The sequence below is a fragment of the Procambarus clarkii genome, chromosome 11 (assembly GCF_040958095.1).
Source record: "Procambarus clarkii isolate CNS0578487 chromosome 11, FALCON_Pclarkii_2.0, whole genome shotgun sequence".
NCBI lineage: Eukaryota > Metazoa > Arthropoda > Malacostraca > Decapoda > Cambaridae > Procambarus > Procambarus clarkii.
In genome coordinates, this window is record NC_091160.1 from 50,165,445 (window position 1) to 50,190,932 (window position 25,488).

At 46.5% G+C, this 25,488-nt stretch overlaps 1 protein-coding gene across 5 annotated transcripts in view; it reads left to right on the top strand.

Annotated features, from left to right (window-relative positions):
- Window positions 1-23,949, top strand: part of LOC138363490 (uncharacterized) — a 117,133-nt gene extending 93,184 nt beyond the window's left edge. Inside the window, exons 2-3 of one of the 5 annotated variants that reach the window (XR_011228102.1) lie at window positions 3,766-3,924; window positions 23,931-23,949. Coding sequence is in view for 2 of the 5 variants with exons in the window: in XM_069322840.1 (XP_069178941.1) it covers window positions 3,766-3,923; window positions 12,958-13,187 (388 nt within the window). In the remaining 3 variants the exon portion in view is untranslated. Of the gene's footprint in view, window positions 1-3,765; window positions 3,925-4,107; window positions 4,450-5,617; window positions 6,338-12,957; window positions 13,341-23,930 lie in introns of those variants that run through there. The other 4 variants (XR_011228101.1, XR_011228100.1, XM_069322840.1 and 1 more) reach the window with 4 other exon arrangements.
- The last annotated feature ends 1,539 nt before the right edge of the window (window positions 23,950-25,488 follow it).

Below are 25,488 nucleotides of genomic sequence, written 5' to 3' on the forward strand. Positions count from 1 at the left end.
TCGTTTTTTCATCCAAGTACACATTTTACTGTTGCGTTAAACAGAGGCTACAGTTAAGGAATTGCGCCCAGTAAATCCTCCCCGGCCAGGATACGAACCCATGACATAGCGCTCGCGGAACGCCAGGCGAGTGTCTTACCACTACACCACGGAGACTGCAGATAGTCCATTCATTCTAGTTTTGTGGGTATCGGAGCACAAGGGTAAGGCCACCCATGCCCATGTCCTGGGGTGATCATTATCAGCCCCTCCCCGTGCTCTTAGACCACATACGATGAAGTGGTGTCTGTTAGACACCATCACCCCCTCTGCTCTTGAGGAGGCGCACATGATTCTCACCCCACCACGACACTACCTCGCAGCCAGGACGGTGCTTGTCTGGAGAGTGAACTCCCTACTCTCTGAAAAAGCTGCCACCGACGTCGTCACCAACATAAACGAACAGAACTCTTCCTTGACTGCTGTCACTGTAAGGTTCATTCATATACATGACAGCCACCTATCCACCATGAAGGTCACCTTCACATCGCTTGAAGCTACCTTTGCTACTACCAACGGCTTCCACTCCTTTGGAATCGCTAGCACACCCCGAATGATCACCAAAGAACACTATTACCGGCTTCGACAATGCTAAAAGTGCTATAGCTACGAGCATTTCACAAAGGACTGTACATCTCGGGACCAACGGTACAGCAAGTGCGCCGGGAACCGCCACTTCAAAAACTGCACCAACGAATATCTTCACTGCCTTCTCTGTGATGGCGAACATACTGCCATCGCCACTGAGTGCCCCCGAAGACTTGAAATACAGATAAGTCCGACGCAAGGCAGACAAACACCATTCGCCGTGCACCATCAAATGTCAACATGCAAGCTGCCAACTTCCCTGAGCTTTCGGGCAGGGGCGGAGCGTCTGCACAGCTTGCAAGCCAATGGGGGGGGGGCCTTAGCTCCCAATCCGCCAACAATCATCGGCTCAGCCGCAACAGCCACAGCCTCTCTGGCCAATCAACAAGCCAGCCTTCACCACACAAGTTGTTGTCCCCCAATATCGATCATAGTACCATCTTCAAACTCGTCCGCCTGGCTGAAGTGATGGTAGGCACGAACTGCAAGGAATTCGCACAAATTCTAAACATACTATACGCTGCTATGGTCTACCGACATTTAATGTTCCTGAGGAACTCTTGACAACTTCAGCCACTGCCACTGCTAAGTCTTCAGCTACTGATACTACTTCGGCCTCTGACATCACCATCTCTCCAGCTGCACTACCAGATTTGTCTGCTGATGCCCACCCTCTGCAACCTGCTACAGCTCCTACATTACTTCTGCAAACTGCCACTCCAGACCAACCACCTATTACTCCAGTTATACCGGCGACTACATCACCTGCATCGGCACCAATATCAGTTGCTCCTGCAGACCTTCGCCTGTCTTCTGATGACTCTACTGCCTTTGGTGAGACTAAAGCACACTCACCACCCCCAGACTTGGAGGATACCACGATGATTGATTCTCCAGCAGTAACTGAATTATATTAACGTTACAAAAATACATTTGGATCTCCTGAATTCAGACGGCTTACCAGCCGTATATATAACACGAGGTATGAAGAGCTCTTGCAGATTAATCTAGGAGCTAATGTGAAGTATGTAATTGACAACGACACAATCTTCTCGGTGTGCGATGAATCTATACCGGCAGCCGAACTCTTTCCCCAGGTTAACGACGAGAATAAAAATAAATATCAAATGATAACACGAAGAAATAGATAGGTGAAAGACACAGAAAAATAGAAGACCCAAGAAAGACGCCACCAGGTGTCACCACCTAGAATGAAGCACCGCCACTGCCGCCCTATCTGACTAGACTCAAAGCCTAGCTAGTTGTGGGGTTGTTTCAGCATCGACTTAAGACAGTTGGGTCAAGCTCTGGCACTTTACAACTTCAGCGTTTCTTCTCGCCGACTTCTCTTCAGTTGTCCCCACTTAAAGGCTCGCCCTAATGCGTATCTTATCCTGTGTATTATTGTATTGTTGTGCGGTGAACGGAGCCAGCTACGGATAGCTTGCCTCATCCTCCAGTCGATTCTTGCTAGCTCATTCTGGGCGTGGTGGTCAAAACTAAGACGGTGGTTCAGTTTAGGAACGAGGTGGTGCTTAAACATGTATAATATGAGGTTTGAAGGGGGGGGGGGGTGCCTGCGTGATAATACCCTCCTCAATGAGCCATAGGAGGTGCCCCTGCTACCGTCACCAAGAATACCAAGGTACTTGTACTCATCATTGATACTAATAATCCATGGCCGCGCCCTGGACATGAAACCTCGTTTGTGAAGCAAGATACCATTTCTTGCGTTTGCCATCAATCAGTAGGGTCAATGATCGGCAGTTTCCCGTGTTGATCGTCAAGCAAGTGCCAGTTAACATATCACGTATAACCTCTATCAATACCCGAAGGCCGGCCGGCATCTCCGCCGCTATGACCAGATGATCTGCAAACGCTAGTTCTGACGCCTATTACTTCCCCAGACGAATCGCCAAGCCCAGTTTCTTCGCATTGGTAATTGCCACATCAATAACCAAATAGAATATAAACGGACAAGGGATTTCAGTTTGTCTCCGCTAGTCACGGTGATTACCCTAGATTTCTCCTTCTGGCTGGATATGACTGTCGAGGCACCATCATAGCCCGACATAATATAATCCCTAGGGGCTTAGTGATGTCCTTGCGTTCCATGGCCCGATCGATGGCCGCATGAAGGACGCTGTTGAAAGCATTCTCCACGTCGAGGTGCACAGGATGTATCAGCACTCGGGCCTCAGCCAAAAGAGCATCTAGGATCGCCAGGTTTTCAGCTCATCCATCCACAGGGATGAACGCCTTCTACCTCCCGTCGATCCTGATAGCTTGAGAAAGTAGGCCGTTTACGATCTAATGAAACAGCCGCACTATTGTGGAAGACATCGTAATGGGGTAATAGTGTGAGGGGATTTCTGGCCTAAGATTCTTAAGAATCAGCACAGTTTTGCACGCCCGGAAAGGAAGTGGCAGGGAGCGGCTAGCCAACCCACAGATTGAACATTTTAGTAATACCCTGAGCGGTATGGACCAGAAGAGACGTGTGGTTAACCCATCAGGACTGCGACAGGTAGCCATCTGCCACAGGTAACGGTAACTTAACCTGATCCTGGCAACCACTGTCGCAGTCTGGTGAACGTTTTGGGCTGCCTATAAACATAGACTTTGGATCTGAACAAATCATAGGTTTTTATACTGGTGCTTTCAGGTCGTTGGGAGTCTGTAATTTCTCTCCAATGAGACCTGAGTTTTTTGAAACAATATAGTTTTGACACCAAAGATGGGGCTACCTAGGTATAATTCAACATCTGTTACACGCTAATTTGGCTGCAATATGTCATTATGATTTGTTATATTTGTGTGATGGTATCCATACCAAGGAGATTCGAAACCCTTAACTCTGTGTAGCAATTACGTCATTTATAATTGGTAGTATATGGCTGAAAATGCAGAAGTTAGTCTGCACCAATTCCTAATTTTCCTTTCCATATCTCCCAGACTAGTATCCAGGGAGCATCAAACTCCTCAGGCGTTGCCCTGAAATAATAATTAATGTTAATAATTACAGGTTTTATATGAAAATATTAAAGTACACAGGGGTTTAATAGGGTTCATAATAACTGAATTACTTGTTCGTAGATTAGTTTGAGCTGTAACTTTCAAAAGGTAATATTTTTTCAGTGTGCTACTACTAATGGTGATGGTGATTGGAGTTGTCTATGGTATGGGTGTTCCTCTTGACGAACACGGAACAAACAAGACGAAGGCAGAGTTGGAAAGGTTGTGGACAGACGTTCCCTTGGCGAGATCAGGCTCCACAGTCGGCAACGTTGTCTACAGGTAAGCCATGTTTTTAAACTGTTCTGCTGAGAAACTTGTATTAAAGTAAGTTTCTCGGTTAAATTATAACCTAGTTTCCAAGTTAAATTATTTTAGTAACATTTGGAAAATGTGCAGATTTTGTAACATTAACCTAAGCTTTTATATTAAGAAGTCGGCTTTAAATCTTGACACTCCCGGCAGGATAATTAATGTAAATGAAGCAGAGCATCAATGCACTGCAATTTGTGGCTGGTCAGTATATCAAGTTACAGCAAGGGAAGATTTTAATGCTTTAACAAGCATATGTAAAACGTTGTATAATAAAGCAAAAGTACTTGAAAGATTGGAGACGAGGGTCGCAAGATATTGCGAAACAGTTTGTGCCACAGTGATGGTTAAAATTTACTGGTAATTTGATTATCAATGTACATGTAGCCATTTAAAGTACCGAGTGTCTACATGGTTACAGTAAAATTGTTGTTGGTATATTTTTAATTTGTTAAAATTTGATAATTTTCCCTAATTTATATCCCCTATTCGAAATTTTATAACGATGACCTGGTAGTCTATATTAGTATAAGTGATGGAATCCTCATTCCATTTAAGCTGCGAAAGGCTTCAAATATGCTTTAATTTGTCTGCCAGCAATGTTTTCAAGAATGAATAAACTGCAGATGACATTACCAATAATTGCTAGAGCCTACTCCCTCTAACCGGTACTCAAACCTGTTAGAGCCTACTCAGTATTGTATGAGAATAGCATTAAGGCATCATAAAGGTTAGAGCATAACCAAGGCTGAAATAGTTTAGACTTCATATGCTATTTAATTGTCGCGCACTGAAAAATTAACTTGCTCTTTTATTAAGAGTGGGTATAAATAGGTGCCGTGCAAGAGCAATAGGGTTTCTGCAGTTTACTTTAAAATTCTTAATTACAAACTGAATTGCTACTTAAAGGGCATAAATTTAATTAGTCGCTCAAAGCACCTGAAATGTCGTAACTTATCCAAAGCAAAAATTAAAGGATCTAATGTGGTGGAATTCTCCCAATTGTGGTTTACCAAAATCAAACAAAACCTAGATCAACATACTAATGCAACCTAAGGGAATACATCAGAGCCTAACAATATGTATATTTTTAAACTTTTAAGGGGGAAAACTAGCTTCGTCGAATCGGTCTACCATACTACTACTCCCTTTCTTTCATGGGTCAGTCCTTTGTCCTTTTGAAGCCTTGTGCTCCTGCTGCTGTTTACTAATTTTGCCAGAACTCTTCCTCGTTTCATTTTTCTCTTCCCCCCCCCCCCTCTTCTCCTTTCTAATTGATATTTCCTGCCGGCATTTTGCCAGTCTTGATTATTATTCTTTCGAACTTCCTCTGTTTTGATGCCTGGGCGTTTGGGGAGGCATACTCTCACCCGTAGAACTGTAGTACCCAACGTCTCGAGTGAAAGGATGCTTTTATTGTCAATCCTCCTTTCGTCGCTGAACCCGATCTCGACGGATTGACGGTTCTTAAGGTGGCGATTGTGAGGCGTATACTCAAGATCCCTCTCCCTAGGGGGCCCCAGAAAGACAGGTAACATGTCTCTTGTTGGGCGTCCTAACCTCTAATAGTGGCTTCGTGGTGGGTGCAGGAGCACATTCGTGAATGAAAGTATTACTTCTCGTTTTCATGTTGCTGAATACTGTTCCTCTTATGACTTTTCAGGCTCGTGGGGTAGGCGACAAAGCCCTTGAGTTGGACTGTGTAGGAAGACCTGGCTATGTAGCCCCTGCTACATTAGGCCCAGACCTAGCTGCTCCTGACCCTCCTGATTACTCCCCCGGCTCCCCTACCACCTCTGTTGGGTCGAGCTATACGCCCCCAGCAGTCACCACCTCGCCTCCTGGCGCGGCTCTCTCAATGTGACTACTGTGGGATATCTGGGGCTTGACTCAATTATTCAATAATTTACTTATTTTATTTAATAAACGAAGGACCACCCACTTTTGAGAAAAGAGGGAAAACTAATAAGTGATCATTAGAATAACACTAGAGAACCAGTGTCGATGGATAATTATTAAAAGGGATAATCACTTGAAATAATGAATGGACTGTATGATTAATTAACTAAAGTCAGAGCCTCAAACTCCTACATTGGGGGGTATTACTAAAACTTCATATACGTCTAGGAACTAATGTGGTTCGTCACCAGTTCATTGTTGAGTAAATAATATGATCTAAAATGCTATAGATTCAAATATGTGAACTCAAATTGTAAATATTAATGATTATTAAATTACTGAGCAACAGTCTCAGCAAACACATGAATTTCCAATCATATCTAGTAATAATATTTAATATAATGATCCTACAAAATTTGTATAAGAATAAATTTAGAGGAATTAAATTTGTACAAGAGTCTTAGCTTTAAGACGATTTCTATGACATCGTTTTGTGATTCGTCCTCGTGATTACGGGATCTCTACATAGAAGGAACTAGAGGTGAATAGCACGAATGAAGAAAACGACTCGATGACTCCTCACATACGGGCTGAAAATTAAAGAATATTAAGTAGCATTGGAATAGGCTACTTTAATCTCAATATTCATGAAAATAGAAGAACTGCCGATTTGGTACTAACGTTGGATATGGGGTTTTCTCACTATCTAAAGACAGACTACTCACAAATATACAATCTTGGATGATGCATCAAGAAAGAAATTTATACATAACGTGAGTATATGTAATACTGAAGTCTGCCGATATCGCGTCTGCCAGTCCCAGACGTTCACTGCGTTGTACGCGTATTTGTGGGTTTTGGCTTTAATTGTAGACGCGTTATTGGCTGGCTGGGCACTATAGAGCACGTGGAGGAATAATTATTCACTATTAGTTGGGTATCAGTGTAATTCTTGCTGATAACTCCCAATCCCCCACGTGTCTCGCCACTCTTCATGCCAGGACCCTCCTCTCTCGTACGCTGTCCAGGCACGCTCTCTCCACACAATGGCGTCGCCGCCTCCCTCAACCCGGCTCTCGCATTCACTACAGAAATTATTAATCGCGAATAATTCTTTTCCGCACGATTATGGATGAAATGCGTTAATGAGGACTGGGTTGCAATTGTAGGGGTTTAAATATTATCGTATTCTCGTTTTATGGTGTTAAAAGAGAAATAGAAGATTTTATCTCTGACATTCGTGAGAGACTGAAGGAAATGTTACTACAGAACAATTTAACTAATAACTCTAGATTTAAGATTATTGGGAGTTATATTATCCGTAAGTAATTATTACATGGAATACTGATGATTTTAGAGAACCACATTCAATTCTCTAACACATTGGTAATAAATGTTTAACTAGACATTATCTGACGCAATGTTGCTGCTCTCTCGTGAGAATTCTAGCATTAATACGCAGATGACACGGTTAGTTTATGTTGACACTACTGTTAGTAAATTTAGTGAGTACTGTAGTTAGTATATAATAATAATGATTTATTATAATACAATAGTAGTTTATTAGTGTTGGAAATTTCCAACAACTACTGCACCTTTTTAAACCCCCTCTCTGGGGGGTTCTCAACGCCGTCCACGCCACAGCCGCACTCGCACGATCCCTTCCCATACCAAGTACCAAGCCTCGTTTTGTCCTTGTTCGAGGGCTAAGTACTTTGATCTCCTCCCTCTGGATTCTACACAACCTGACGATTTCTCACTCCATAAACACCTTGATTCAGTGCATACCTCGGTTACTTTTAACCCAACCTGTTCAGGTACATGTGTCATCGCTGCTCCTTCACCAGATGCAGCTACCTGCTTAGCCGCGTTGTCCAGCATTGAGGAGATCCCTGTTTGGGTCTCCAAAAACGCTCTGTTAAATGCAAGTGTTGGCACTGTTCTCCTCCAGCACAATGTTGCAACTGGTGTTAGGGTCCTAAAAGACTGCCATTAGGATATTAAGCATATCCTCGAAGACCAAGGCCATACTGTCCTCCAGGTGGACACGTTCACTCGACCCCCCTTCGTGGTCGCCTCCGTCAGCTCCTTTGTGTTGTGAAAATCGCCTTCGATAGTAAGTCCCTTCCACCCTCTATCATTCTTGCTGGTGCCAGGTGCTCCGTTCAGGAGTACATCCCCTCTCCTAGACTTTGTAATAAGTGCTGGAAGTTCGGGCACGGCGCCCTCAAATGCAAAAGTCTTGTTTCTCTATGCCCCATGTGTGGGGACGATAGCCACTCTAAAACAGGCTCTCTGCCTCAATTGCGGTGAGACCCCACCCTACCTTTTCCAGCACGTGTATCCACTAAAAGCTTGAGGAAGCATTCCTCAACTTGAAACACCGGGATCATCTGACTTTTCCTGAAGCGAGAAGCCAAGTCTCCACCCTTTCACTGGAGTATCTTATGCTCCTGTGTTGCGTTCTACCTCTCATCCTTCACACCTTCCTCAGTCCCGCAACTGTTTCCAGGCCTTGGACCCGGACATGCCCACCACCACCTCCCCTGCTTACGTTCTGTCCTGGAGGGTTTTCCTCCTGGTTCTCCTTCTGGAGCTTTCCTTCTGTTACTATCTTTTCTCTTTTTGATAATGTGTATTCTTCAATGGAATATTCCTGGATTTTATGCAAACTTACATGAACTCCAATTTCTGATTACACAGTTTTCACGACTTTGCGTATGTCTCCATTAACCAATGTTTGGTGCTCGTCTAGGTCGCATTCGTGGTTGTTTCCCCCCCCCCCCCAACCTCAGCTCTTGCTGGGGCCCATAACTGTATTACTCTTAATTTGTACTGATATACCCTTCGTCCCCCTACTGTTTCCATCGCCTATCCATTGTTCTGCTGCCCATGTTTTTGTGAGTAAATGGTATACAGTCTGTTACATCTATCTACCCCCAAATGTCCTGCTTTCCTTTCCTGATCTTAAGCACCTCCTGGATTCTTGCCAGAGCCGGTGCACCTGTGCACCTGAGCCCACCCATGTGGACTCTGGAACTTGCACCCATTCCCGTCTTGATCATTCTCTCTGCTCGTCGTCCCTTTACTTATATCTCACGTGGCAGGGTCTTTGACTTCCATAATAGTGACCATTTCCCCATCGTTGTTTCCTTTCTCTTTTCACCCTCCCCACTTCTTCCCTTGGTGTCAGTTTGTCAAAGCTGACAGGAACCTTTTCACCCTCGGTGCTACTCTCTCTGACTTCTCCTCTTTGCCTCTTCCTCGCGCCTTCCTCCTTTTCATGAGTCAATGCTACCCTCCGCTCTATTCCTCGCTCTACCTCCCGGGGCACTCAGAAGTGGGTTTCCTCGTGGAATGCGGACTTTGTTCGGCCTGTCTGCTGTAAGCGTACAGCCTTGAAGAAACACCGACGTCGGCAGATGGCCGATTCTTTTATTTGTTTCGGAAAGCAAGTGCGGTGGCCCGTAGGACCATCCGAACAGCTAAGAGTGAGAATTGGAAAGCTTATGTTTCCACCATAATGTCCCATTCTCCTCTGCTGCAGATCTGGAAGATGATCTGCAAGATTGCGGGTATTTTCGTTCCAGATGTCTTGCCGGTTCTTCATCTCCATGGTACTCTTGTGGCGGACCCAGTGCAGGTCGCGACCGAACTAGGTTGTCACTTTTCTGTTTGCTCTGGTTATCATCTTCCTTAATCCTCTCTTCTTCATAAGCCTATTCTTGAATCTCATCCCTTAGATTTCTGCACTCGTCTCCACCTTCCTTATAACGATCCCTTCTCTTTGAACTTCAGTCTTCCCTGGCCCTCTGTGGTTCTATGGCAGCGGGCTCGGATGACATTCATTATGAGATGCTTCACCATCTCCATATGCAGGCCTTTTAGATGCTGGCAGGATGGATATTCACCATCTCCCTCCTTGCACATCTTGATATTTACTGAGTCTGTATAACCAGGTCTGGGAGTCTTCGTCAATCCCTGAGGACTGGCTCGATGCCATTGTACTTCCTATTCGGAAACCGGGGTCTCTCAAGACATCCCATATGGACTTCCGCTCTATTGCCCTCACGAGTTGTCTGCAAACTGTGTGTACGGTAAATGTTCGTCTGATATGGTTCTTGGAACACCTCACCACACACCTCAACTTGGTTTTTGCAAGTGCCGTAGCACAAGTGATGTCATGGAGAACCTCGAGGTCTACATTCGTACTGCTTTTGCTGTGAAGACCTCTGTTGTTGCTGACCTTTTTGATCTGGAAAAGGCTTATGACACAACCTGGAGATACCATATTCTGTCCCAACTTCGTTCTTTTGTCCTTCGTGGTAATCTCCCTCTCTTCCTCCAAAACTTCCTCTCTAGTCGTTCCTTTCGAGTCAGGCTTGGTGCCACCCTCTCTGCCTCTTTTCGGGTGTACCCCAAGGTAATGCAGACGACGAGTCGCAATAACGTGGGTGAAATATGTTGACCAGACCACACACTAGAAAGTGAAGGGACGTTGTTGTTTCGGTCCGTCCTGGACCTTTCTCAAGTAGATTCAGTATTAAGAGTATATCTTTAACTTTCTAGTTAAGTTTGAAGATTGCTTGATAAGTTACTAAAATCTTTAAGTTTGGATGAGAAGTTTCAAAAGTGCCTGTTTTGTGTTATAGATAAGAGGAGCGGCGACTAAAACAGAGGTGGATGTTAGAGGGAGACTTTTCGCACCGTAGGGCGGTATGTTGTGTTTATGGCATCGGCTTATCCATGGTGTTGCGACGAGGCAGTTGTTTTCAGTGTATAACTGTTGGTGGTACCAGGTATAAATGTGGCACGGGTCAGATGTGACCCAATTTGTTGGTCGACTGGAGATATTTAGCCAGTGCTTTGACTATTTGGTATTTTTCCTGTAACGAGTGGTCACCTCCTAATATATGCTCTGGTAAAGGGTATTTTAAGTGCGATAAAGACTTGTTTGAAATTTACTCTGGCACTATGATATCGGAAGCGGTGAAGGAGATGGTGTTAGGTTGTTTCAGGCACCTGACAGTGGATGCAGAGTTCGTTGATATCTGTTCTGTACTTAGAACTGTGTGCTGCCAGTTTGGTGTGTCCCAGCCTCAATCTGGTCATCGTTACATTAATTTCTCTGCTTAAATATCTGACATGTTTGCAAGTTTCCCATTTCTTTTTAATTGATCCATAGTACAAAGGTGAGCATGACGTTTTCTATTTCGTTGCAAAATCTTGGGTGATGGTATTTTTGAAGGCTCCTTTAACTACAACATGTGGAATTGGATGAGTAATGTGAGGCGTGTTGTGCATCGCTTTGGCTAGTTGATCTAAAAGTTCATTGTGGGGAATAACACTATGCTGGACCCTAATGGTTAGTGGTGTCATAACCGTTCAATTGGTGTTCATGGAGAAGTTATAGGCATGGATAGACAAACTCCTTGCACTTTTTGAAAGGTACGTAATTGTATCCCGCTCTTGGAGTCACTACAGATTGTATATATCCCAACTGGTAATGTTTATTTGGAGAGCTTGATATAGGGCATATAATTCAGTTGTGAAAATAGTTGGTTTGGTAAGTCATCCCTGCTTGAGATGGTATTCCGGTATCCATACAGCGCTAGGGACCAAGGGTACGTTGTTCATGATAATGCGAGATCCATCTGTATAAATTGCTGTGGTATTTGGGTAGCAATTTTTTATTGTCGAGACACTGAGGCTTTGGCTGAGTTTGGTGCAGACTTTGGAATGTTGTCTTAAGAGTTGTATTAATGTATTAGTTATATAAAGCCGAGGTGGGTCAGGAAGTTGGGTTTCAGAGTTTTGGAGTAGTTTTGGAGTTTTCTATATTGAGGTTATATGTAGCCCGTGTGACGAAAGGTTGCGAGTGATTGGTTCGGAAGCGGGGATTATGTGGGTTGACTGTTGGGTTAATTTTTTATCTGGATGGATGTGTCTGGTGAACAGTGGTACAAAATGAGTTGGCACACACTGTCTTGTTTGATGGTTAAGCTTGAGGCCCGTTTCCCCGTAAAGTCCGAGGATAGGAGTGGAACGTATTGTGCCACATATAAGTCGCATGGTATTATTTTATGACCTCGAGGCTCTGTAGGTTAGTAGGCGCAGCTGACGCATATGCCTGAGAACAAGTCTAGTTGGGGCGAAAGTAGGTTGTATAGAATCGGAGGAAGATTTTATGGTGTGCTCCCCAGGTGGTGCCAGTGATGACATTGAGTACGGCGAGTCGGGGTTGTGTCGTCTGTTTAAGATGTTGAATGCGTGCTTTCCAGGTAAGTAAGGGAGTCTAACTGCATGCCAAGGTATTTATGTTCTCGTTCGTGTTGGATGGGCGTGTTGTGTATTAAGGGTGGGTATAGGATTTTTTTTTTTTTTTTGGGGGGGGGGGGAAATCTGATAATAGGTTTTGGTAGTACTAACTTGAAGGCCCAATTGTTGTCCAATCTATGAGGTGGTAGAGTGCTGTTTGCATTGTTGAGACTATATTAGGTAGGGCAGTGTCTGAATAATACAATGTTAAGTCGTCGGCATATGCCGAGAAATGAACAGGCTGGGTGTCAGAAAAATCTGCTAAAAATGCAGCAAAAAAGGGTTGGCCTTAGTACGGAGCCTTGGGGGACACCCGTTTGTATTGGAATGCCATCGGAAAACTCGCCTTGTATATAGACTTAAGAGGTCCTGTTCGTAAGATAGGACTGTAACCATAGAAATAATCTTCCCCCGTACGCCTAAACGTGCAAGCTTTGCCAAGAGGCAAGTATTAATTGAACTTAAAAATAATACACGCAATGTATAATGCAGAGATTAGTGTGATCTAGATTTTTGACAACGCCAAAAAAATGAAGTACTTTTCGCTGTTTTACAATCAATCCCCCTCCCTTCTGCCAGGCTAAATTTGTTCCTACTGTGTACTCACTGCCTTAAACTACTGCCATGCACAAATTAATCTTATAAAACAAAATTCAAAGTGACTATCGTCCACAATTTTGATATAATTGTAATACCAATTCAGTGTAAGTTTAAATACTTTGAACAGTTTAAGCAATGCAGCTTTACTGATGTGTTAAGTTGCTTATCCCCCTGATGAATGTTTTGGTGTGGCTGGCTTTCTACTCGGTGGAGTGCTGCTCTTCGTGTCGTTGTTTGACTCCACTAGAAAACCAGTCATAAAGTTCTTCGACAATGCCTTTGGTGAGAGATCAGTGAGGCGGCGGCGTGACGTAGGGACTGGCCTCGAGTCGCATGTTGCTGCAGCTTTTGACGCCTTCACTGCTGCTCTTGACAAGATGGAAGTGATTGCTAAGATGAATCTGAATTATCTTTAATACTTTTGAGAATGTTAGCACAATTGTACACCAGTCATGTATAAATAGTGATCATAAATTTTTGTTCTTAATAACCTCTAGCAAGTCTGATTGTTTACTTCATAGGCAATTGGCAAATGTGAGTCTAGTGGTAGTAAGTATTTAAATACAAAAGTTGATTATTTATATAAAGGTGCAAGTTTAATAGTCAATCCCCCCCCCCCCGCAAAGGGGTCTCCTTGCCAGGGTAAGTAGCCTGTTGGGTTTGGCTCGGCCTCCCACCTCATGCCTGCTTTGGGTGTTGTACTTAAAAAGGAGACCAACGTAGGTTGAGGTTCTCAGTTAGGATCATCGGACCACCAACTGGCGGGATTTCTGGTGAGGGAGTTATTTTCAGAGGTATGTTAGTCTCTGGGATCGTGCAAGCCGGAGAATACTTTGCACCGGCGTGAGAGAATGTACAATACCGTAGGACTGTTTAAAACTGGAGCACTGCTTGGGACAATGCCCTTAACTGCGTCGACAAGCATTTGACGCCTTTGCATGCCCGGTAAGTGGTCTCCCTCAGCTCCGGCCAGAGCAGAGCAAAACTGGTGACGGGCCAAGGCTGGACGAGAAATGTAGGTACCTTTTCAAACTGCTAATTTGTTTAATCTTTGTTAAATACATGATATATGTACAAGGTATATAATAAATAATATTTATTCAGGTAAGTGCATACATGAAAGATGCATTACAATGTTGGATTTTTAGAGATAGTTCATACGATAGGTAAAGCCACTATTACGAACAGTTTCGGGCAATGTTGGAAACGGACTAAAACTTGAAACTAATTGATCAAAGCATAAATTGAATTAACAAAACACAAAAATAGGAATGATATGATGTATGGAAGGACAGAAATTGAAACAGAACGGCAAAAGTAATTTTAACTATAGACTACAATTTTCTAAATTTATGCATGGCGGATATCGGCAGTTAGTTGGTCAATAATCAATGTTAGAAAATAGCAAGACAGTCTGACATTTAGGAGGTAAGGTATATTACCTGGAGTTTATTCGGTAGTACTTAAAATTTTTCTCTTAAACTGGTTGAGAAGAGTACAATGACATGATTGGGAAAGTCATTCCACATTCTGGGTCCCAAGAATTGCAGAGCATTTCTAGTTTGCATATTCTAGCATATTCCAAGTCGCACTCTTGGAATATCAAATAGGTATTTTACCAGTGTGGTGCCCCCTACCCTTTACAGTCATTTGTCGTCATGAGGGGGCTTGGTGGGTCGCTGCAGGAGTGTGATGTTCCACGGGACGGTCCTGTTTTCCTTTTGAAGCCTTGTCTCCTGCTGTCTTCACTAATTGTGCTGGTTGCTATTTCCTCTTCATAGTTTCATTTTTCTTTCCTTCCCCCCCCCCCCTTCTTTCTAGTTCTTTCCCGGCTACTTTTTGACATTATTGATTATTCTTTCGGACATCTGTTTTTACGCCTGGGTGTTTGGGGAGGCACTCGCCCATAGAACTGTGGTAAAACGTTGCGAGCGAGGGGGATGCTTTTATTGTCAATCCTCGCCTTCGTTACTGAACCCGATCTCGACGAACTGATGGTTCTTAAGGTGGCAATTGCTGGGCATACTCACGATGCACCCCTTGGAGAGGGGGGTGGGGCTGTCTTGTTGGGTGTCCTATCCTCTAATTGTGGCTCTATGATGGGTTCAGGGGCTTATTTGTGAATGTAATTTACCTACTCGTTTCTTGTGACGCTGAATGATCCTCATCACTTCCCAGGCTGGTGGGAAGTGATGAGGATCATTCAGCAGCAGCACAGTCACTCTCTCCCCTTCCACGAGTCTGACTGTGTTGGAAGACCAGTCTCTGAAGCCTTCACTACATTGGGCCTAGACCAAGCTACTCCTTTGACCCTCCCGACTACCCCCTCCACTCCCCTTTGTGGTAGGGTTGAACCCCAAGCTCCCAGTGGTGACCATCTCATCACCTGGAGTGGCTACTTCTCTTTGTGACAACTGCACCTTTTACCTCCACCCCTTTTATTGGGGGTGTACGGCACCGACCCCCCCCCCCTCCCATTTGGGGTGCTCGGGGCCGACTCCCCTCCCATTTGGGGTGCTCAGCGCAGACTCGCCATCCCAATCCTGGTGATGGTTCACCCGCCGAATTGGGTTTGGCTTGATCAGATGTTCTGGTTCCTTCCTTTTCGCCTCTCTTGCGATTTGGCCTCCAGGGGCCTTGTATCCACTGCTGCGTTGCCAGCTTTTTCGGGTTTTTCAGGGTTCCGTGCCTTGGCACCTACCTGAACCCTCGCTCGATGTGATCAGGTACGCGTCGTCTCTTGGCTGGGGCTTTGTGACCAGTGTTCATCAGGCCGGCCAGGGGCGGTGGGGTCCGTCCTTCCGTCGGGCTCTCAGCACGGTGCGGGAGTTGGCGGCGGTGTGGTTTGGGTTTTGGAGGGTTCGGGTCGCCCGTGGATCTACGATCCAGCTCCATTCGAACTCCTCCCCGGTAGTTCATTGCTTGAACCGAGGGTGCGATACGGTCCTTGTCTCTTTAGGGCTGGTGGCTTTGGGCGACTCGTCTGCTGCGTTCTCAGGGTTTGGCTCTCCTGGTGGTTCATGTCAGGGGAGTGTCCAACGTCCTAGCGGACAGCCTGTCCTGGTTTGTTTCCCTGTCCCAAAATGGATGGTAGATGCCAACTCCTTCAGTTGGCTCTACCAGACATTATGGCGCCCGGAGGTGGACCACATCGTGTAGGCGTGGTTGAGGATTCTTATGTATGTGGCTCCCTTCCCCGACCGCGAGGCCTTCGGGATAGATGCCTTTTGGCAGGACTGGTAGAGATGGAGGTTCCTGTACCTCTTTCCCCCGGTGCATTTGTTGCTGCTGGTACTGGCTTGCTTGGAGACTTACGAGGGGGGGGGGGTTGTCCTCTTGGCCCCATGGTGGCTAACCCAGCCGTGGTTTCAGGTGCTGCTTGCCCGTTGTCCAAACACAGAAGTTTTTTCATGGCTCTGCCTCTTTTAGATCAGCTCGGTCCGTTATGAGACTGGTTTGCTCCTCTCGAGTTTTTGCATCCGGTATTTTTGACTCACGTTTATCATTTGTATGGTGATCAGGTGACTTCATTGATGGTGTCTCACCTGCAGGCTTCGTCTCGGCAGCAGTATGAAGTTTCCTCGTGGTCCTTCCATTTTTTTTTTGACTTGTCATTGTACTTCGCTTTCGGTTCGGGTGTTGTTGCCCCCTCTCGTGGTTGTTCCATGATCATCATCTTATGGCGAATACTGTCGCCTCCTATCGTGCGGCACTGGCAGAGCCGCTTCAGCTTGCTTTCGGTATTGATGTTACTTCTGCACCACTTCGCAAGCTGTCTCGTGCTTTGTTGCATCTCCAGCCTACCCTTGCGCCACCCTAGCCGTCTTGGTCTTTGGATTGGGTTCTCTATCTCTCTCGTCCTCGGTTTGTAGTTGCCCCCTTTGGTTCGGGATTTCTTTTCGAAAGCTCTTTCCTGTTGGCATTGGCCTCTGGGAGTCGGATCAGGGAGTTTAATGCTCTCCTCCGGCGCAGGGGTTTCTGCTCTCTAGAGTCGTGGTGATAGGTTCGTTTGTTTGCCGCCGTCTCCTTTTCTGGCGAAGAATGAGACTGCTGCTCTCCAGAGGGGTCATTGGGCTGTTGATGCTTGGTTGGTCAGGCCGGGGGTGCATCATGTGTTGTCCGGTTGCGACCCCTAAGCCATTATTTGCGCACCACGGCTTCCATGTCCGGGGATGGCCTTTGGGTTGATCCGGTTTCCCTTCTTCCCTGTTCACGGGTACGGGTGTCTGGTCGCTTGCAGGGTTAAGTCTAGCCAGCCTGCGGTCTATCCCCATGCCCATGACATTCCAAAGTTTGCTGCTCTTGCTGCCGGCTTTGGTCACATGTCCTGGGCTGACATTCGGGCACGGGGTTTTTGGCGGTTGAACAGGGTCCTGGTTTCACGCTACCTCGTTAACGTTCCTGGGGCCTAGTTGGGCCTGCGCCGCTTTGGGTCAGCGGCTGCAGCCTGTCTTGACTTGAGGTATGGAACACAGACTGCCTCCCAGGTAAGTCCCCTTCTTTATTTTAGTCTTTGGTGAAGTAGCTCTGGTGTGCTATTGGGGTTCGCCCCCCAGAAAACCAGCGTTGATTGTAATGAAACGCCATTTTCAGAGTCTCGAAGGCTCCCCGACATCCCTCCCAGTCGGCGGTTTTTTGCGTATTTTGATATCCACCCTCAGAACTGCAGTGTGGATCGCCAGCACGGTGTGCCTGGGGTTCCCCCTTTCCCCTCCCCAGGAGTAGAGGGGGGGAGCTGCACAGCAGCCCCTCCTCCGAATAGACAGTACGTTTTAATACTTAATGTAATGAGTACAATCCTGACTATTGGCTTAAAACATAAACACACTTAATCGCCAGAATCGCACCAAAATAGTGAATATTAGTTTACCTGAAAAGCTGTACAGAAAACCACGACTTAACTTTCTTAGCATAGAAGGACAAGCATTTTGCTTCTTAATTACAATTAGTACTTAACCTATAGCTATATTATTAGTTTTATAAAACTAATAAAACAAAACTGAAATATTTCAATAAATTATAAAGTAACTCCGGATATTTTCAAATTTTGTATAAAATCTCAATTTTTAATAAAACTGAAAAAGAAATTCCTGATAATTGAAACTTGTGTAGCAAATTGAACTTGAAAACTTCACCCTAAAATTCCGAGTGTCTTAACAGAAAACATGGAGAATAAATGGTTTGGAGGATGGGTTGCAGCACAACGCTTGCTCCGATTAGACAGTACGTTCAATACTAAATGATATACATTCCTTACTGTCTGCATGGTACATAAATTCACTTGATTGTGACATGAAATTTTCATGTTCAATTCCAACTACACAAGTTTCAAATCAAGAATTTTTTCAATTTTATTAAATAAATTTTATAAAATTTGAAAATATCCTGAGTTACTTTTTCAATTGAAATATTTTAGTTTTTTGTTTTATAAGACGCTAATATCATTATAGCTATAGGTTAAGTACTAATTGTAATTAAGAAGCAATAAAATGCTTATGTGCAGAGTATGAAGGTTAGGTTAGATCATGGTTTTCTATTCAGCTTTTCAGGTAAACTCAAATATTCACAATATATTTGACTACGGTTCATTACTAAGTGAAAATAAGTACAACTCCTGACTGCTAGGAACAGTACATAATTACATATAATTGAGCTGTTACATTTACCTCCCCATTTTTGGAGGCCGGACTGTGTGCAGAGATATGTAGCACGGCTTTTGTTACGTCATGCTCATTTTCATTTAGTGAGTACTGTCCACTCGTTTGGCTATTTTCGTTCTTTTCACCAGAATAGGGGTTGGTTTTGAGGCGCTTCCCCCTCACTGTCTGGCCCGTTGTCACCGCGAGGGGGCTTGGTGGGCAGCTGCCGGAGTGTGATGCTCCATGGGTCAGTCCTCTGTCGTTTTGCAGCCTAATGCTCCTGCTGCTGCCTTTACCAATTTTGCCAGACCCCTTTTCCTATTCCTCGTGTTTCATTTTTCTCCCCCCCCCCCTCTTCTATCAAATTGTCATTTCCTGCTGACCTTTTGCCTGTTTTGATTATTCTTTCACTCTTCTTTTGTTTTGACGCCCGGGTGTTTGAGGCAGCATACTCTTGCACCCGTAGAACTGTAGTACCCAACGTCTCGAGCGAGGGGAACCTTTTATTGTCGATCCTCCTTTCGTCACTGAACCCGCTCTCGACGGACTCGCGGTTCTTAAGGTGGCGTTTGTGGGACGTATACTCACGACGCACCCTTAGGGGGGGAGGGGCCCGGCAAGATCGGCGATAGCTTCTTGTTGGGTGTCCTGCCTCTAATTGTGGCTCCATGGTGGGTGTGGAGGCACATTCGTGAATAAAAGTTTTTCATCATTTTCATGGCAGATAACGTTTCCCTTGTATCTTCTCAGGCTCGTGGGGTGGGCGACAAAGCCCCCCCAAGTCGGACTGTGTTGGAAAACCAGGCCTTGTAGCCCCTGCTGCATTGGGCCCCGACGACCTGACTAATCTCCTCGGCTCCCCTCCCTCCTCTGCGGTAGGGTCGAGTCCCCAGCCCCCAGTGGTGACCACCTTGTCTCCTGGCAGGGCTTCGTCTCTCATTGTGACTTCTGCGCCTTTTACCCCCCCCCCCCCCTCTCTCTATCGGGGTTCTCTATGCCGTCCCCGCCACGGCCGCACTCGCACGATCCCTTCCCGTAATAATACTTACAACGCCTTGTTTGGTCCCCTTACGGGGGCTAAATACTTTGATCTCCACCATCTGGATTCTTCTCCTCCTGACGATTTCTCCTTCCATAAACGCCTTGTTGATTCAGTAGATGCCTGTTACTTTTAACTCCACCAGTTACGGTACGCTTGTCGTCGCTGCTCCTTCTCAGGATGCAGCTACTCGCTTAGCCGCTTTGTCCTGCATTGGAGAGACCCCAGTTCGGGTCTCCAAAAACGCTCGGTTAAATGCCAGTGTTGGCACTGTTCTCCTCCCATACCATGTTGCAACTGGTGTTCGGGACCTCAAAGATTGCCATGAGGATATTAAACATATCCTCGAAGCCCAAGGTCATTCTGTCCTCCAGGTGGACACGATTACTAGACCCCCTCGTGGTCGTCGCCGTCAGCTCCTTCGAGTTGTAAAAAATTACCTTTGATAGTAGGGGCCCTTCCGCCCTCTATTATTATCGCTGGTGCCAGATGCTCCGTTCAGGAGTACATTCCCTCAAATACACTTTGCAATAAGTGTTGGAAGTTCGGGCACGGTGTCCTCAAATGCACCAGTACTGTGTATTTGTGCCCCATGTGTGGGGACGATAGTCATTCCAAGTCCGAGTGCACTTCTCCCCAGGCTCGCTGCCTCAATTGCGGTGAAGCCCACCCTACTTTCTCACGCTCGTGTATGCACTACAAACTCGAGGAAGCCGTCTCCCACTTGCAGCACCGTGATCGTCTCTTTTTCCTGAAGCGAGATGCCAAGTTCGTCGTCTCACCTCTTTTGCGGGCGTCTCCTACGCTCGCGTGTTGCGTTCTACCTCTCCTCGTCCTTCCCGTCTTCCTCGGTCTCGCAACCGTTTCCAGGTCTTAAACCCGTTCACACCCACCACCTCCTCCCCTATTCCTTTGCCTCCTGTCCCGGATAGTCTCCCTCCCGGTTCTCCATCAGGGGTTTCTTCCCTTCATACCCAGTCCACAATATCTCCTTTGTCTTCTTCCCCCCTCTCCCCCCATTCTTTCTTCCCGACCCTCTCCCAGTCTCTTGACCCTCCACGCCACCTGTCTGTCCAGGCTGATATCCATCATCCTCCCAGCAATCTTCGTGTTTGCTCCCATTCCTCTTCTCTTGAGATCATAGTCTATCGCCCGGTACGTTGTTACTGGAATGCCTGTCTCTTCGAGTCAGAAACGTAAGCCTGGCTCCTCTCCTTCCTCTCCAGCGGGTAAGGTGGTTTCGCTTTCGTCCTCACCCCTTCCCTCTGTCACTACATCTCCCATTTCAGTGGTCGAACCCCGTCCCCAGATATAGAGGTTTCTCTCGCCCCCGATTCCCTCTCGGTTGCTGCCCTTGCTGAGGTTCACTCCCTGACTTCTGCCCCCCCCCCCTTCTCCAGCTGTCCTTGCCTGCCCCTCTCAGTTCCCTCCTCCTCCTCTTCCTCCGGACCCCGTCAGTCCGCCTCTGGTCTGTCCTCTTGCTCCCTTCCCTCTATCCTTACTAAGTTTACCCATACACCCTAACCCTGATTTTGCCGACCCTGCTTTTGACCCTGAACCTGAGATTCTTTAATAAACTGTGTTCTTCTATACCATTATTTCTTTCTTGTTCTGTTACTGTCCTTTCTCTTTGGTAATGTCTATTCTTCAGAGGAATATTCTTGGATTTTATGCCAACTTTCATGAACTCCAACTTCTAATTACGCAGTTTTCACCGCTTTGTGTTTGTCTCCTGGAACCTATGCTTGGTGCTCGTCCTGGTCACTTTCGTGGCTATTCCTGCCTTTCTCCCACCTCCCCTTTCCCCCCCGCTCATGGTGGGGCCCGTAACTCTACTGCTCTCTTAATTTGATCTGACATTCCCTTCGTCCCCCTACTTCTTCCGTCACCTATACATTGTTCTGCTGCCCGTGTTTTTGTGGGCAAATTGTATACAGTCTGTTCCATTTATCTCCCCCCAAATGTCCCGCTTTCCCTTCCTGATCTTAAGCACCACCTGGACTCCTTGCCAGAGCAGGTGCTCCTTTTGGGTGATTTCAACTGTCGACATTCCCTCTGGGGTGATGTTCTTACAAACACCCAAGGCCGTCTTCTCGAACCATTCGTCCTCGCTTCTTCTCTATCTCTTCTGAATTCTGGTAAGCCCACTCATGTCGACTCTCGAACTCGCACCCTTTCCTTTCTTGATCTTTCTCTCTCCTCGTCGTCCCTTTACTTAGATTTCACGTGGCAGGTTCTTGACCTCCATAAGTGATCATTTCCCTATTCTCGTTTCCGTTTTTCACTTTCCACCCTCCCCTCTCCTTCCCTAGGTGGCAGTTTGCCAAGGCTGACTGGTGCCTATTTACCCCCCGTGCTACTCTGACCTCTCCTCTCTGCCTCTTCCTCGTGCCCTCCTTCTTTTCTATGACACTGTCTTCGACGCTGCCCTCCACTCTATTCCTCGCTCCTCCCGGGGCACACGGAAGTGCGCTCCCTGGTGGAATGAGGACTGTGCTCGGGCTTTCCGCTGTAAGCGTGCAGCCTGGAAGAAACCCCGCCGCCAGCAGACGGCTGATTCTTTTATTTTGTTTCGGAAGGCAAGTGCGGTGGCCCGTAGGACCATCCGTACATCTAAACGTGAGAGTTGGAAATCTTATGTTTCCACCATTACGTCCGATACTCCTCTGCCGCAAATCTGGAAGAAGATCCGCAGGATTGCGGGCAAGTTCGTTCCGGATGTCTCGCCGGTTCTCCACCTCTGTGGTACTCTTGTGGCGGATCCAGTGCAGGTCGCGACTGAACTGAGTTCCCACTTTTCTTCTGTTAGCTCTGGTTCTCACCTTCCTCAATCCTTCCTTCTTCGTATGCCAGTTCTTGAATCTTATCCTTTTAGATTTCTGCATTCATCTTCGCCTTCCTTATAACGATCCTTTGTCTCATTCTGAACTTCAGTCTGCCCTGGCCCTCTGCGGATCTACGGCGGCTGGCTCGGATGACATTCATTATGAGACGATTCGCCATCTCCCTCCGTGCACGTCTCGGTATTTACCTAGTCTGTATAACCAGGTCTGGAAGTCGTCGTCCGTCCCTGAGGCCTGGCTCGATGCTGTTGTACTCTCTATTCGGAATCCAGGGTCTCTCGGTACATCCCCTAAGGACTTCCGCCCTATTGCTCTCACGGGTTTGCAAGCTGTTTGAGCGTATGGTAAATGTCCGTCTGATGTGGTTCTTGGAACACCATCACCACCTCTCTCCTTCTCAATTTGGTTTTCGCAAGTGCCGCAGCACGATTGATGTCCTGGTGAACTTGGTCTTCATTCGTACTGCTTTTGCTGCGAAGACCTCCATTGTTGCTGTCCTTTTTGACCTGGAAAAGGCTTATGATACGACTTGGAGATACCATATTCTGTCCCAACTTCGTTCTTTTGGCCTTCGTGGTAATCTCCCCCTCTTCCTTCAAAGCTTTATCTCTCGTCGTACCTTTCGAGTCAAGCTTGGTACCACACACTCTCTGCCTCTTTTCGGCAGTATGAAGGTGTGCCCCAAGGTAGTGTTCTTAATAATACTCTTTTTTTTCTGGTTGCCCTCAATGGTCTTCTTTCCTCCCTTCCTTCTGGCATCTTCTCCGCTCTTTATGTTGACGATCTTGCTCTTTGCTGTCAAGGTGATGATTCGCCTCTCCTTCAACGGCGGCTTCAACTTGAGTTTGATGCCGTGTCATTTTGGGCTACCAATCATGGCTTCAAGTTCTCTACTACTAAGACTTGTGCCATGACCTTTACGTGGAAGCAGGTCGTTCTTCGTCCCTCTGTCACTTTGTGGTCATCCCCTTGAGTACAAAGATTCCACGAAGCTTTTGGGGGTTGTTTTTTGACTCATTTGTCTTGGTCGCCCCATGTCTCTTACCTCCGTGTTGAATGCTCTAAGGCCCTTAACCTACTTAAGGTTTTGTCCCATACTTCTTGGGGAGCGGATAGACGCACACTGCTCTATTTGCATTCCTCTCTCGTCCTGTCTAAACTCGATTATGGTTGCCCTGCATACTCTTCTGCTTCTCCTTCTACTCTTCGCCGTCTTGATCCTTTGCACCGTACTGGGTTGTGCCTCAGCTCTGGTGCTTTTCGTTCAACTCCTACTCTCAGCTTGTATGCTGACACTGGCTTTGTCTCTCCAGGACGGCCGCGATCGCTACAGTCTTCGCTATCTTGCGCGATCATTACAGCATCCTCATTCTCGCCTCTATCGTGCTTTGACTTTTACCCTCCTGTAGTTCCTGTTCCTCTTTGTCCGTTTGTCTCGGTTACAAGATTTTCTTTCGGTTCGTATTACTAATGTTTCTCCTCGTATTGTTCCATCCTTGCCCCCGTGGAGGATCTCCCTTCCCAAATTTTGTACTTCTCTGACCTGCATCACTAAAGATTTTACCCCTCCTACGGTTCTGCAACGCCTCTTCCTTGAACACTTTTCTTCTCATTCCCACTCCGTTCCCATCTTCACAGATGGGTCTAAATCTGCTGACGGTGTGGGCTACTGTTGTTTTTCTTGACCACATTTGTGTCGCCTTCCTCCAGAGGCGACACGTACCAAGTGAGCGGGTTCGAATCCTCCTCATGGCTCCTATTGATTTTCTCATGGTAATGCTTTTTTGTTGTTTTTTTCTTGGCTTATTTCAATTTTATATTACACTTTGTCAAAAGCTAGAATGAGTATGCTGCTTCTGAGAGGGCTTCACTCTGCATCTCATTTAGCTGCCCACTTGGAGTCGTCCAAACCCAGATACACACCACACTCCACGAATCAAGAGTGCTGACCAGAAACCAGGATATCACGCTGTGAGCAGCCGCGTCCAACAGATTCGTTGACCAGTCCAGTAATGAGGAGGCTTGGTCGAGGACCGGGCCGCGTGGATGTTAAGCCCCGAAATCAAAAGCCGCCGTTGAAGGAGAGGCGAATCATCACCCCGACAGCAAAGGGCAAGATCGTCGACAGTGTGTGGAGAAGACGCCAGCAGAAAGGAAGGAAAGATAATTGAGGGCAACTAGAAATAGGGTAGTGCTCAGAACACTACCATAGGGTACACCCTCATATTGCCTAAAAGGGGCAGTGTGTTATACCAAACCTCTCTCGAAACGACCGACGAGAGAGGAACCTTTGGAGGAAGAGGGAGATTCCCACGAAGGCCAAAAGAATGCGAATGAGTTGGGACAGAATATGACACCGCTAGGCAGTAACGTAAGCCTTTTCCAGGCCAAAAAGGACGGCAACAACGGAGGTCTTCACAGCAAAAGCAGTATGAATATAGACCAAGTTAACCAGGACATCCGTTGTGCTGCGACACTTGCGAAAACCAAATTGAGAAGGGGAGAAGTGGTGATAGAGGTCTTAGAACCTCATCAGACGAACGTTAACCATACGTTCAAAGAGCTTGTAGACAACTCTTGAGGGCAATGACACGAAAGTCCTTGGGATGACCCGAGAGACCTTGGTTTCCGAACAGGGAGGACAACAGCATCGAGCTAGTTCTCAGGGACTGACGACGACTCCCAGGCCCGATTATACAGACTCGGTAAATACCGAGATGTGCACGGAGGGAGATGGCGAAGCATCTCGTAATGAATGCCATCGGAGCCCGCCGCTGTAGAACCGCAGAAGGCCAGGGCAGACAAGCTCAGAGAGAATGGATTGTTATAGGGAAGGCGGAGATGGGTACAGAAATCTAAAAGTAGAGATTCAAGAATAAGCTTACGAAGGAGGACCCCCTCCCCGCTCAGCTCGTTGTCGCCGTGTGGGCGTTGTCGCCGTGTGGACGGCTTCGTGGACGGCTGCCGGAGTGTGATGATCCTTGGGACAGTCCTCTGTCCTTTTCTAGCCTTGTGCTCCTGCTGCCGTCCTCTCCAATTCTGCTGGGCATCTTTTCCTTTTCCTTATGTTTCGTTTTTCTCCCCCCTCTTCTCCTATCTGCTTGCCGTTTCCTGCCGACCTTTTGCTCGTTCTGGTTCTTCCCTTGGACTTCTTCTATTTTGACGCCCGGGTGCTTGAGGAGGCATACTCTTGCAC